This window comes from Heptranchias perlo, unplaced genomic scaffold, assembly GCF_035084215.1.
Source record: "Heptranchias perlo isolate sHepPer1 unplaced genomic scaffold, sHepPer1.hap1 HAP1_SCAFFOLD_504, whole genome shotgun sequence".
In the NCBI taxonomy this organism is placed as follows: domain Eukaryota; kingdom Metazoa; phylum Chordata; class Chondrichthyes; order Hexanchiformes; family Hexanchidae; genus Heptranchias; species Heptranchias perlo.
Genome location: NW_027139521.1, coordinates 67,368 through 81,094, shown reverse-complemented (window position 1 = coordinate 81,094; position 13,727 = coordinate 67,368). Strand labels below are relative to the sequence as shown.

Below are 13,727 nucleotides of genomic sequence, written 5' to 3'. Positions count from 1 at the left end.
TTCTCTAACCCTAACCCTAACCCTAACCATTATTCTCTAACCCAAACCATAATACTCTAACCCTAACCATAATACTCTAACCCTAACCATAATACTCTAACCCTAACCATTATTCTTAACCCTAACCATAATACTCTAACCCTAACCATAATACTCTAACCCTAACCATAATACTCTAACCCTAACCATAATACTCCAACCCTAACCATTATTCTTAACCCTAACCATAATACTCTAACCCTAACCATAATTCTCTAACCCTAACCATTATTCTCTAACCCTAACCATAATACTCTAACCCTAACCATAATTCTCTAACCCTAACCATTATTCTCTAACCCTAACCATAATACTCTAACCCTAACCATAATACTCTAACCCTAACCTTAATACTCTAACCCTAACCATAATACCCTGACCCTAACCATAATTCTCTAACCCTAACCATTATTCTCTAACCCTAACCATAATACTCTAACCCTAACCATAATTCTCTAACCCTAACCATTATTCTCTAACCCTAACCATAAAACCCTAACTCTAACCATTATTCTCTAACCCTAACCATAATACTCTAACCCTAACCATAATTCTCTAACCCTAACCATAATACTCTAACCCTAACCATAATTCTCTAACCCTAACCATTATTCTCTAACCCTAACCATAATACCCTAACTCTAACCATTATTCTCTAACCCTAACCATAATACTCTAACCCTAACCATAATTCTCTAACCCTAACCATTATTCTCTAACCCTAACCATAATACTCGAACCCTAACCATAACACCCTAACCCTAACCATAATTCTCTAACCCTAACCCTAACGCTAACCATAATACCCTAACCCTAACCATAATTCTCTAACCCTAACCATAATACTCGAACCCTAACCATAACACCCTAACCCTAACCATAATTCTCTAACCCTAACCCTAACGCTAACCATTATTCTCTAACCCAAACCATAATACCCTAACCCTAACCATAATGCTCTAACCCTAACCATTATTCTCTAACCCAAACCATAATACTCTAACCCTAACCATAATACTCTAACCCTAACCATAATTCTCTAACCCTAACCATAATACTCTAACCCTAACCATAATACTCTAACCCTAACCTTAATACTCGAACCCTAACCATAATACCCAAACCCGAACCATAATTCTCCAACGCTAACCATAATGCTCTAACACTAACCCTAACCCTAACGCTAACCCTAATCGTAACCTTAACCATAATACTCTAACCCTAATCATAATATTCTAACCATAACAATAATAGGCTAACCCTAACCATAATTCTCTAACCCTAAATATTATTCTCTAAACCTAACCATAATACCCTAACTCGAACCATAATACCCTAACCCTAACCCTAACCCTAACCATAATTCTCTAACGCTAACCATAATAATCTAACCCTAACCATAATACTCGAACCCTAACCCTAACCATAATACTCCAACCCTAACCATTATTCTCTAACCCTAACCATAATATCCTAACGCTTACCCTAACCCAAACCATAATTTTCTAACCCTAACCCTAACCCTAACCATTATCCTCTAACCCTAACCATAATACCCTAACCCTAACCATAATTCTCTAACCCTAACCCTAACTCTAACCCTAACCATAATACTCTAACCCTAACCATAATACGCTAACCCTAACCATAATTCTCTAACCCTAACCATAATACTCTAACCCTAACCATAATTCTCTAACCCTAACCATAATACTCTAACCCTAACCATAATTCTCTAACCCTAACCATAATACTCTAACCCTAACCATAATTCTCTAACCCTAACCATAATACTCTAACCCTAACCATAATACTCTAACCCTAACCATAATTCTCTAACCCTAACCATAATTCTCTAACCCTAACCATAATACCCTAACCCGAACCAGATTCATTACAGGTGCATTACAGCAATTTGAGTTTTACATTCTGCCCGAGGGGGTTTTATGGTTAGGGTTAGAGTATTATGGTTAGGGTCAGGGTATTATGGTTAGGGTTAGAGTATTATGGTTAGGGTTAGAGTATTATGGTTAGGGTTAGAGTATTAAGGTTAGGGTTAGAGAATTATGGTTAGGGTTAGAGTATTATGGTTAGGGTCAGGGGGTTTTTCCCTGATTGCAGCCCCTAGACAGCGCGGCCTCCCAGTCCTTCTTGTCGTCTATCACGGAGGTTCTAGACGACAGCAAGCGGGAGAGTCTGGATCACCCGCTAACTCTGGACGAACTGACAAAGGCCGTCCGATCCTTCAAGAAGAGTAAGACTCCCGGAAGTGATGGTTTACCGGTGGAGTTGTACTCGGCTCTGTGGGACTGGATAGGCCCAGACCTGCTGGAAGTGTACGGGGGTATGCGCCTGGCAGGCAGCATGTCAGGCTCCATGAGGAAAGGCATCATCACCCTCATCGACAAGCGGAAGGGGGAGAGGGAAGAAATCAAAAATTGGCGACCCATCTCACTACTTAACGTGGACCGCAAAATTCTGCCCAAGGTCATCGCCAATCGGGTCAAGTCAGCTCAGGAGGTGGTGATCCACCCCGATCAGACCTGCGTCGTACCCGGCAGGACGATCTCTGATAGCCTGGCGCTACTCAGGGATACGATTGCCTACGTACAGGACAGGGGGGTGAACGCCTGCCTGATCAGCCTGGACCAGGAGAAGGCCTTTGACAGAATATCCCACACGTACATGATGGACGTGCTCTCCAAAATGGGGTTTGGGGAGGGAATCCGCAATTGGATCCAACTGCTCTACACAAACATCAGTAGAGTCGTTTCAATCAACGGGTGGGAATCAGAAAGCTTTCCGATCAAATCTGGAGTCAGGCAGGGCTGTCCTCTCTCCTCCGTCTTGTTCGTGTGTTGCATCGAACCCTTTGCCGAGTCCATCAGGAGGGATGCGGGCATAAGAGGGGTGACGATCCCAGGGCAGCGGAGGCACTCAGGTCAAGGCCTCCCTGTACATGGATGACGTCGCCGTCTTTTGCTCGGATCAGCTGTCGGTCCGCAGACTGATGAGCATCTGCGACCCGTTCGAACTGGCCTCGGGGGCCAGGGTAAATCGCACCAAGAGCGAGGCCATGTTCTTTGGGAACTGGACCGACCGATCCTTTGTCCCCTTCACCGTCAGGTCGGATTACCTGAAGGTGCTGGGGATCTGGTTCGGGGGGGCCGGGGCGTGCACCAAGAACTGGGAGCAACGTATCTCCAAGGTGAAGCAGAATCTGGGACTGTGGGATCGACGATCCCTCTCGATCGTGGGCAAGAACCTGGTCATCAGGCGCGAGGTGCTCTCGGTGTTGCTGTACGTGACGCAGGTCTGGCCCATACCTCGCTCCTGCGCCGCGACAGTCACCCGAGCCATCTTCCACTTTATCTGGAGATCAAAAATGGACCGCGTCCGCAGGGACACGATGTACAAATCTCCGGAGAAAGGGGGGAAAGGCATGCCCAACGTGGCCCTCATCCTGATGGCCACCTTCGTGTGCGGCTGCATCAAGCTTTGCATAGACCCTGGGTACACAAACACAAAATGTCACTACGTGCTGAGGTTCTACCTGTCCCTGGTGTTGAGAAGGACGGGCCTGGCCACGCTGCCACGGAACACTCCGTCCAGTTGGACCGTTCCGCCCCACCTGTCCCTCGTCGAAAAGTTTATGCAAACAAACACTTTCGACCACAAGGCGATCAGTGAGTGGTCCGCACACAACGAAAAAGAGATGGTGGATCCTATCGGTTGGTTCCCCGAGCAGACTGTCAACGTCATTTGGCAGAACGCCTCATCGCCAGAACTTTCAAACAAGCACCAAGACCTAGCTTGGCTGGTGGTGAGAAGGGCCCTTCCAGTCAGATCCTTCGTGCACTCCCGGGCTCTCAGCGCCACTGCGCGCTGTCCCAGAGGAGGCTGCGGTGGAGACGAGACCGTCACCCATCTCCTTCTGGGATGCGCCTTTGCAAAGAAGGTCTGGAGACGAGATGCAGTGGTATCTGTCCAGGTTCGTCCCGAGCAGCTCCGTAACGCAGGACTCTGTGCTCTACAGGCTGTTCCCGGGGACGCACACCGAGACTGACATCAACTGCTGCTGGAAAATCATTAACTCGGTGAAAGACGCCCTTTGGACTGCCCGAAACTTGCTGGTCTTCCAGTGCAAGGAGCTGTCCCCGACCGAGTGTTGCAGACTGGCACATTCCAAGGTCCAGGACTACGTGCTCAGGGACGCACTGAGGACGGGTGCGGCCGCCCGCAAAGGCTCTGTGGGGAAAGGCAACTGTTTAGAGCCTTCCCGCTATTGTAGACCGAGGGGCTGCAATCAGGGAAAAACCCCCCTCGGGCAGAATGTAAAACTCAAATTGCTGTAATGTACCTGTAATGAATCTGTAATGAATCTGTAATCAATAATCTGTATTGAGTGTAATGCAATGAGACACCCCAGAGTGTCATGAACTGTAATTATGTACAATGTGTTCATTGAACTGTACTTGACGTAACCTGCAAATTGTATAATCTGTATTGTGTACAATTGGAATGTGAGATCACGACTGTATTGTATATTTTTGCTACAAATTTTATGAATAAAGTATATTTTTTGTAAAGAACAACTCTGAGGTACAGAGGGATCTGGGTGTCCTCGTACATGAAAAGTTAGTCTGCAGGTACAGCAAGTGATTAGGAAGGCAAATGGAACGTTGTCATTTATTGCAAGAGGGATGGAATATAAGAGTCGAGATGTTTTGCTACAGTTGTACAGGGCATTGGTGAGACCACATCTCGAGTACCGTGTGCAGTTTTGGTCTCCTTATTTACGAAAGGACATAATTGCTTTGGAGGCAGTTCAGAGAAGGTTCGCTCGACTGATTCCTGGGATGAGGGGGGTTATCTTATGAGGAAAGGTTGGACAAGTTGGGCCTGTGTACACTGGAGTTTCGAAGAATTATTGAAACATGTTAGATCCTGAGGGGACTCGAAGGGGTAGATGCTGAGAGGATGTTTCTCCTTGTGGGAGAGACTAGAACTCGGGGGCCACCGTTTAAAAACAAGGGGTCTCCCATTTAAGACTCACTCGATGGAGGAGGGAGTCTCACTCGATGGAGGGAAGCGTCTCACTCAATGGAGGAGGCAGTCTCACTCGATGGAGGGAAGCGTCTCACTCGATGGAGGAGGGTGTATCGCTCGATGGAGGAGGGAATCTCGCTCGATGGAGGAGTGCGTCTCACTCGATGGAGGAGGGCGTCTCGCTCGATGGAGGAGGGCGTCTCGCTCGATGGAGGAGGTCGTCTCGCTCGATGGAGGAGGGCGTCTCGCTCGATGGAGGACGGAGTCTCGCTCAATGGAGGAGGGAGTCTCACTCGATGGAGGAGGGCGTCTCACTCGATGGAGGAGGGAGTCTCACTCGATGGAGGAGGGAGTCTCACTCGATGGAGGAGGGAGTCTCACTCGGTGGAGGAGGGCGTCTCGCTCGATGGAGGAGGGAGTCTCACTCGATGGAGGAGGGAGTCTCACTCGGTGGAGGGGGGCGTCTCGCTCGATGGAGGAGGGAGTCTCACTCGGTGGAGGAGGGAGTCTCGCTCGATGGAGGAGGGCGTCTCGCTCGATGGAGGAGGGCGTCTCGCTCGATGGAGGAGGGAGTCTCACTCGGTGGAGGGGGGCGTCTCGCTCGATGGAGGAGGGCGTCTCGCTCGATGGAGGAGGGCGTCTCGCTCGATGGAGGAGGGCGTCTCGCTCGATGGAGGAGGGAGTCTCGCTCGATGGAGGAGGGCGTCTCGCTCGATGGAGGAGGGCGTCTCGCTCCTCTTGGGCGGTGAATTGATTTGGTGCTGAGCTCTTCCATGAAAGAACGCTGGAAATGGTGACGAGATGCTGGGGTGCTACTTTTAAAACGCTGCACTCTGCCCTATATCCCTTCAGCAAAGTTGACACCACACCCCTCGCTTAGTTAATTACAAGCTATAGAAGTTGAGGGTGGGTCAGGACATTTGTTGATTCACTGGATCACTTTACCGGATTGGCACCAGTTCAAAGAGTGCCACCAGCTACCTGGAATCCAAGCAGGAAGTTTGTGCATGATAAGTTTTCTGAGGCCCACTCCTATTGCACTTGGTGTGGCCGAACAGGTCCTGGGACGGCAGGGCTGATCCCAGCCAAGGATTGATGTACAGGGATAAGATTTGGGGTCCAGGCTGTTCTTTCACCACATCACCGATCGCACCCAAAACACCTCGACTGAGGTAGACTGGAGTGAAGCCAGATATAGAGAGCTGCGAACCAGGGAACGACCAGGGCACACACGGTTTGAAGAGTCTCTCAGGTGATCTGTTCTACTAAAACTTCAGTTTCCTTCTGCACAACTGCACAATGTATTGCTCGCTCTCATTCCTAACTTTCTTTTTATGTTCTCTCCAAACCAACTCTCTCCACAGGTTCTCCGAGCCCGAGCTGTGAACCCATGTCTCGAGACCTTCTCCCCTATATCTCTCTCTTTATCTCTTTTTCGCTCTCACTCTTGTTTTGTTACTTTCATGTTTCCAGCTCTCTCTCCCTCTCTTTTTTCGTTTCTATCTGTCCCCTTTTTCTCCCTTTTACTATTTCTATCTCTCGAGCTTTTACGTTTCGTTTTATGTTTCAATATCTCTTTCTTTTTGTTTCTTCCTCTCTTTCATTTTCTTACTTTGCATGTTTCTTCTTTTCTCATTTTTTACGTTTCTATCTTTCTCGTTTCTCTCATTTTTCTCTCTATCTTTTTCTTTTCCGTTTCCTTCTCTTTTTCTTTCCTCATTTCCTTTTCCATTCTTCCATTGCCCTTTCTTCTGATCTCTCTCTCTTTCTTTCTTGTCTCTCTCTCTCTCTCTTTCATTCTTTTTTGTGAATATCTCTTTCTTTCTCTCCTTTCTAATTTCTATCTCGTTCACTCTTTCTCACGATTATTCTTTCTGCTTCTTTATTTCTTTCTCTCACTTTCCTCCCTTCGTCATTCCCTCGTTCTTTCCCACTGCGTCGTATGATCACACCTTTATTCTGTTTTCCTTATTGATAAATCACTTTGACGTCCTAACATGCTCCTGTGACATTCCCTTGTCGATTGTTTTAGAAACGAGCAGAACTCATTTAAAATAATCCAATTAACAGGGGCGTTAACATCATGGACAAACACCAGACCGAGATGTTAAAAGCCGTTACGTTGATTCAGGCAACAGTCTCGTCTAGGCTCATGTGAAATTTTAATTCTGATCTTACTCCATCTACTTTCAATCTAAAAGGGTTAAATCCCGAGGAGGGGTCGCACAGACCGGGCTTGTGTTCCCTCGAGTGTAGGAGATTGAGGGGTGATCTAATCGAGGGGTTTGAGATGATTGAAGGATTCGATAGGGTCGATGGAGAGAAACTATTTCCTCTGGTCGGGGGTCGGGGGAGAGTCCAGAACAAGGGGGCAGAATCTTAAAATGAGAGCTGGGCCCGTTCAGGGGTGATGTCAGGAAGCATTTCTTCACACAAAGTGGGAGTGGGAATCTGGAACTTTCTCCCCCAAAAAGCTGTCGGAGCCGGGGGTCAATTGGGAATTTCAAACCTGAGATCGATCGATTTTTGTTGGGTGAGGGGATTAAGGGTTAGGGAACCAAGGGGGGTAAATGGGGTTAAGATACAGATCAGACATGGTCTCATTGAATGGCGGAACAGGCACGAGGGGGGCTGAATGGCCTTCTCCTGTTCCGAGTCGAGCTAAATAATCCTCAAATGGGAAGAGCTTCCATTCACAAAACCTGCACTCCACCAAAATCAATTTGTTCTCTTTACAGGCGATTCGAAACATGAAAATATTTTCGAGTGCATCATGTTCGTCTACATTATTCCAAAAGAAGCACATTGGATTTGTTTGTGTGCTCCTTTTTATGATATTTATTACACTCGGATATTTAAGCCGCACCAGATATGACGATTGGCGTTATCCAGAAGTCAATGAGGCCTCCTTCCTAATGCTGCCCGAGAGCAGGTGTGACGTCAGTCCCCCATTCCTGGTCCTTCTTGTCACCAGTGCTGTTGACCAGTTTGAAGCTCGCTCGACCATTCGCCAGACCTGGGGGAGAGAGAGCACAGCCCATGACAGGAGGGTGGTGACCTACTTTCTGCTGGGGCACGGCCAGGAGCATCAGGAGCAGCTGGTGGAGGAAAGTTGGAAGCATAAGGACATCATCCAGAAAAATTTCAGTGACAGTTATCACAACCTGACCATCAAGGTCCTGATGGGGCTGGAATGGGTGAAACGATTCTGTCCTTCCAGCTCCTTTGTGATGAAAACTGACACTGACATGTTCGTCAACACTGACTACCTGAGGGAACTCTTGTCTCAAACCAGCAACAAGGACATCTTCACCGGCTACATCATGGGCAATTCGAAGCCCATCAGAGACCAATCCAGTAAATGGTACGTCAGCAAACAGGAATACCCTCAGGATATGTATCCGCCGTTTTGCTCTGGCACTGGGTACGTGCTCTCGGCCGATCTCGCTTGCCGAGTTTGGGATGTTTCGAGCAGCGTCCCCAAACTTAAGCTGGAGGATGTTTACATCGGCCTCTGCCTGGCGAAGCTGAAGATACAGCCGGTGGAGATCCACTCGCTGCAAACGTTCCACATCACAAAGGTTCACTTTTCCGTCTGCGGCTTTCGGAAAATCGTGACCTCTCACGGGGTAAAGCCCTTCGAGCTGCTGCTCTACTGGAAAACACTGGCCGACTCGGCCCAGGAGGTTTGCCCTGCGGAGACGTGAAGGAGGTCATCTTGAGGAGGGTTTGTTACTTGCTCCATCAAATGCTACTTTCCCCAATCCCTTCCTTGTGCAGCATTGTTACTCCTTGTACGGTCCCCTCACTGCTGCCGTTGGTTTGCAGACATGATACTCTCGAGAAGCTCGACACCATCCAGGACAAAGCAGCCCGCTTGATTGGCACCCCATCCACCACCCTAAACATTCACTCCCTTCACCACCGGCGCACCGTGGCTGCAGTGTGGACCATCCACAGGATGCACTGCAGCAACTCGCCAAGGCTTCTTCGACAGCACCTCCCAAACCCGCGACCTCTACCACCTAGAAGGACAAGGGCAGCAGGCACATGGGAACAACACCACCTGCACGTCCCCCTCCGAGTCACACACCATCCCGACTTGGAAATATATCGGCCGTTCCTTCATCGTCGTTGGGTCAAAATCCTGGAACTCCCTTCCTAACGGCACTGTGGGAGAACCGTCACCACACGGACTGCAGCGGTTCAAGAAGGCGGCTCACCTTCTCTGCGTTACAGCGTTAAAGGCCTGATATAAAAGCAAATTGTTGTTGTTGTATAAATAATCATACAAAATCAAGAATATCGCTGAACGGGTTCTGTGAGGGGAAGGGAAAAAGCCAGAAGCTGTGGTCCATGTTGGAACGAATGGCATAGGTCGGAAAAGGGTTGGGGGCTTACAAGCAGAGTTTCAGGAACGAGGAGAAAGTTTAAAGAATTGGACCTCAAAAGGTGGTCATCTCTGGATTACTCCCTGTGCCACGTGTTAGTGAGTCTCGAAACAGGAAGACCAAAAGAGATAGGAGCAGGAGCAGGCCATTCGGCCCCTCGAGCCTGCTCCGCCATTTAACGAGCTCATGCCTGATCTGATTTTCACCTCAGCTCCACTTTCCCGCCCTTTTCCCTATATCCTTTGACTCCCTCGCTGATCAAAAATTGGTCGAACTCAGCCTTGAAATGTATTCGATGACTCGGCCTCCACGGCTTTTTGGGGTAAAGAATTCCAAAGATTCACGACCCTCTGGGAGAAGAAATTCCTCCTCATTTCCGTCTTAAACGGGCGACCCCTTATTCTGAGACTATGCCCCCTAGTTTTAGATTCCCCCATGAGGGGTAACATCCTCTCAGCATCTACCCGATCGAGTCCCCTCAGAATCTTGTACGTTTCAATAAGATCTCCTCTCATTCTTCTAAACTCCAATGAGTGTAGACCCAACCTGTTCAATCTTTCCTCATAAGACGACCCTTCCATACCCGGAATCAACCGAGTGAACCTTCTCTGAACTGCCTCCAATGCAAGTATGTCCTTCCTTAAATAAGGGCACCAGAACTGTCCGCAGTACTCCAGGTGTGGTCTCACCAGCACCCTGTACAGTTGGAGCATGACTTCCCTGCTTTTATACTCCATCCCCCTAGAAATAAAGGCCAATATTCCGTTTGCCTTCCCGATTACCTGCTGCACCTGTATGTTGACTTTTTGTGTTTCATGTACGAGGACACCCAGATCCCTCTGTACCGCAGCATTTTGTAATATTTCTCCATTCAAGTAATCTTTTGCTCCCACACTTCACGTTTTCCCACATTATATTCCATCTGCCAAATTTTTGCCCATTCTCTTAACCTGCCGATATCCACTTTCTGTCCTCATCACAACTTGCTTTTCCACCTATCTTTGTATCATCAGCAAATTTGGCCACAAGACACTCTGTTCCTTCATCCAAGTCATTGATATATATTGTAAATAGTTGAGGCCCCAGCACTGAGCCCTGCGGCACCCCACTAGTTACAGATTGCCATTTTGAAAATGACCCTTTTATCCCGACTCTTTGTTTTCTGTTAGTTAGCCAATCCTCTATCCATGCCAGTATATTACCCCCAACACCATGAGCTCTTATCTTGTGCAGTAATCTTTTATCGAATGCCTTTTGGAAATCCAAATATACTGCATCCATTGGTTCCCCTTTATCCACCCTGCCTGTTACTTCCTTAAAGAACTCTAATAAATTTGTCAGACATGATTTCCCCTTCATAAAACCATGCTGACTCTCCTTGATTGTATTTTGAGTCTCCAAAAATATCCTGCTATTACTTCCTTAATAATGGATTCTAGCATTTTCCCAATGACAGATGTTAGGCTAACTGGTCTATAGTTACCTGCTATCTGTCTCACTCCCTTCTTGAATAGGGGTGTTACGTTTGCGGTTTTCCAATCCGCTGGGACCTTTCTAGAATCTAGCGAATTCTAGAAGATTACAACCAATGCATCCACGATCTCTGTAGCCACTTCCTTTAAGACCCGCGGATGCAAGCCATCAGGTCCAGGGGACTTGTCAGCCTTTAGACCCATTAGTTTACCTCGTACTTTTTCTCTAGTGATAGTGATTGTTTTTAGTTCCTCCCTCCCCTTTGCCCCTTAATTTTCTACTATTATTGGTATATTATTAGTGTTTTCTACTGTGACGACAGATACAAAATATCTGTTCAATTCCTCTGCCATTTCCTTGTTTTCCATTATTATTTCCCCAGTCTCATCCTCTAAGGGACCAATGTTTACTTTAGCTACCCTCTTCCTTTTTATATACTTGTAGAAGCTTTTACTGTCAGTTTTTATATTTCTTGCTAGTTTACACTCTCAATTTATTTTCTCCCTCTTTATTATTCTTTTAGTCATCCTTTGCTGGTTTTTAAAGTTTTCCCAATCTTCAGGCTTACCAGTAATCTTTGCCATGTTGTGTGCTTTTTCTTTTAACCTGATACAATCCTTGACTTCCTTAGTTAGCCATGGTTGGTTCACCCTTTTTGTAGAGTCTTTCCTCCTCACAGGGATATATTTTTGTCGCGAGTCATAAAATATCTTTTTAAATGTTTGCCACTGCTTATCCACCATCATACCATCTAATCTGTTTACCCAGTCTACTTTAGCCAATTCCACCCTCATTCCTTTATAATTGCCCTTATTTAAGTTTAATACAGTAGTTTCAGACCCAAGATCCTCGCTCTCAAACTGGATGTGAAATTCTATCATGTTATGATCGCTGCTTCCTAAGGGATCCTTTATTTTGAGATCATTAATTAATCCTGTTTCATTACCCATTACCAGATCCAAAATGGCCTGTTCCCTGGTTGGTTCCCCGACGTATTGGTCTCAGAAACAGTCCCGAATACACTCTATGAACTCCTCCTCAGGGCTATTTTTGCCAATTTGATTTGTCCAATCGATGTGAAAGTTAAAATCGCCCATGATTATTGCATTACCTTTTTTTACAAGCCCCCTTATTTCCTGATTAATATTTTGCCCGACAGTGTAGCCACTGTTAGGGGGCCTATAAACTACTCTCACCAGTGATTTCTTTCCCTTGCTATCTCTTACCTCCACCCAAATTGATTCGACATCTTGATCTTCTGAGCCGAGATCATTTCTCACTATTATACCAATTTCATCCTTTATTAACAGAGCTACCCCACCACCTTTACCTTTTTTCCTATCCTTCCGAAATGTTAAATAACCCTGAATATTTAGCTCCCAATCTTGGTCACCCTGCAACCACGTCTCTGTAATGGCCACGAGATCATACCCATTTGTTTCTATTTGTGTCGTCAATTCATCTATCTTGTTACGAATGCTGCACGCATTCATAAGAACATAAGAAATAGGAGCAGGAGTAGGCCAATCAGCCCCTCGAGCCTGCTCCGCCATTCAATCAGATCATGGCTGATCTGATCCTAACCTCAAACCTAAATTCATGTCCAATTTCCTGCCCGCTCCCCATAACCCCTAATTCCCTTTACTTCTAGGAAACTGTTTTAAATTTATTTAATGATGTAGCTTCCACAGCTTCCTGGGGCATCAAATTCCACAGACCTACTACCCTCTGAGTGAAGAAGTTTCTCCTCATCTCAGTTTTGAAAGAGCAGCCCCTTATTCTAAGATTATGCCCCCTAGCTACGAGAGCAGGTCAGAGGCTGGGTATTCTGCGGCGAGTGACTCACCTCCTGACTCCCCAAAGCCTTTCCACCATCTACAAGGCACAAGTCAGGAGTGTGATGGAATACTCTCCACTTGCCTGGATGAGTGCAGCTCCAACAACACTCAAGAAGCTCGACACCATCCAGGACAAAGCAGCCCGCTTGATTGGCACCCCATCCACCACCCTAAACATTCACTCCCTTCACCACCGGCGCACCGTGGCTGCAGTGTGGACCATCCACAGGATGCACTGCAGCAACTCGCCAAGGCTTCTTCGACAGCACCTCCCAAACCCGCGACCTCTACCACCTGGAAGGACAAGAGCAGCAGGCACATGGGGACAACACCACCTGCACGTTCCCCTCCAAGTCACACACCATCCTGACTTGGAAATATATCGGCCGTTCCTTCATCGTCGCTGGGTCAAAATCCTGGAACTCCCTTCCTAACAGCACTGTGGGAGAACCGTCACCACACGGACTGCAGCGGTTCAAGAAGGCGGCTCACCACCACCTTCTCGAGGGCAATTAGGGATGGGCAATAAATGCCGGCCTCGCCAGCGACGCCCACATCCCGTGAACGAATAAAAAAAAAAGTTCTAGTTTCACCCATCCTTGGGACCATCCTTACCGCATCCACCCGATCAAGCCCCTTCACAATCTTATATGTTTCAATAAGATCGCCTCTCATTCTTCTGAACTCCAATGAGTAGAGTCCCAATCTACTCAACCTCTCCTCATATGTCCGTCGCCTCATCCCCGGGATTAACCGAGTGAACCTTCTTTGTACTGCCTCGAGAGCAAGTATTCAGACAAAGAACCTTTAATTATGTCTTTTTACCATTCTTTCCTACCCCGGCCCCATTTGCTAGTTCACTCTTATGTTTGTACGCTCTGTCCCTTCCTGAAACACTCTGTTTATCATTACCCCCATCACTTTCCTGTACTACTTC

The 13,727-nt window shown here is 47.1% G+C and overlaps 2 protein-coding genes across 2 annotated transcripts in view; one reads left to right on the top strand and one right to left on the bottom strand.

Annotated features, from left to right (window-relative positions):
* Positions 1-4,110, bottom strand: part of LOC137314432 (beta-1,3-galactosyltransferase 5-like) — a 39,000-nt gene extending 34,890 nt beyond the window's left edge. Inside the window, exon 1 of the mRNA XM_067979778.1 lies at positions 3,593-4,110. The gene's annotated coding sequence lies outside the window, so the exon portion shown is untranslated. The remainder of the gene's footprint in view (positions 1-3,592) is intronic.
* LOC137314428 (beta-1,3-galactosyltransferase 5-like) lies at positions 3,482-9,307 on the top strand. Its single transcript, XM_067979775.1, has 2 exons — positions 3,482-3,796; positions 7,827-9,307. The coding sequence occupies exons 1-2, from the start codon at positions 3,482-3,484 to the stop codon at positions 8,793-8,795; spliced, it is 1,284 nt and encodes a 427-aa protein (XP_067835876.1). The 3' UTR covers positions 8,796-9,307.
* The last annotated feature ends 4,420 nt before the right edge of the window (positions 9,308-13,727 follow it).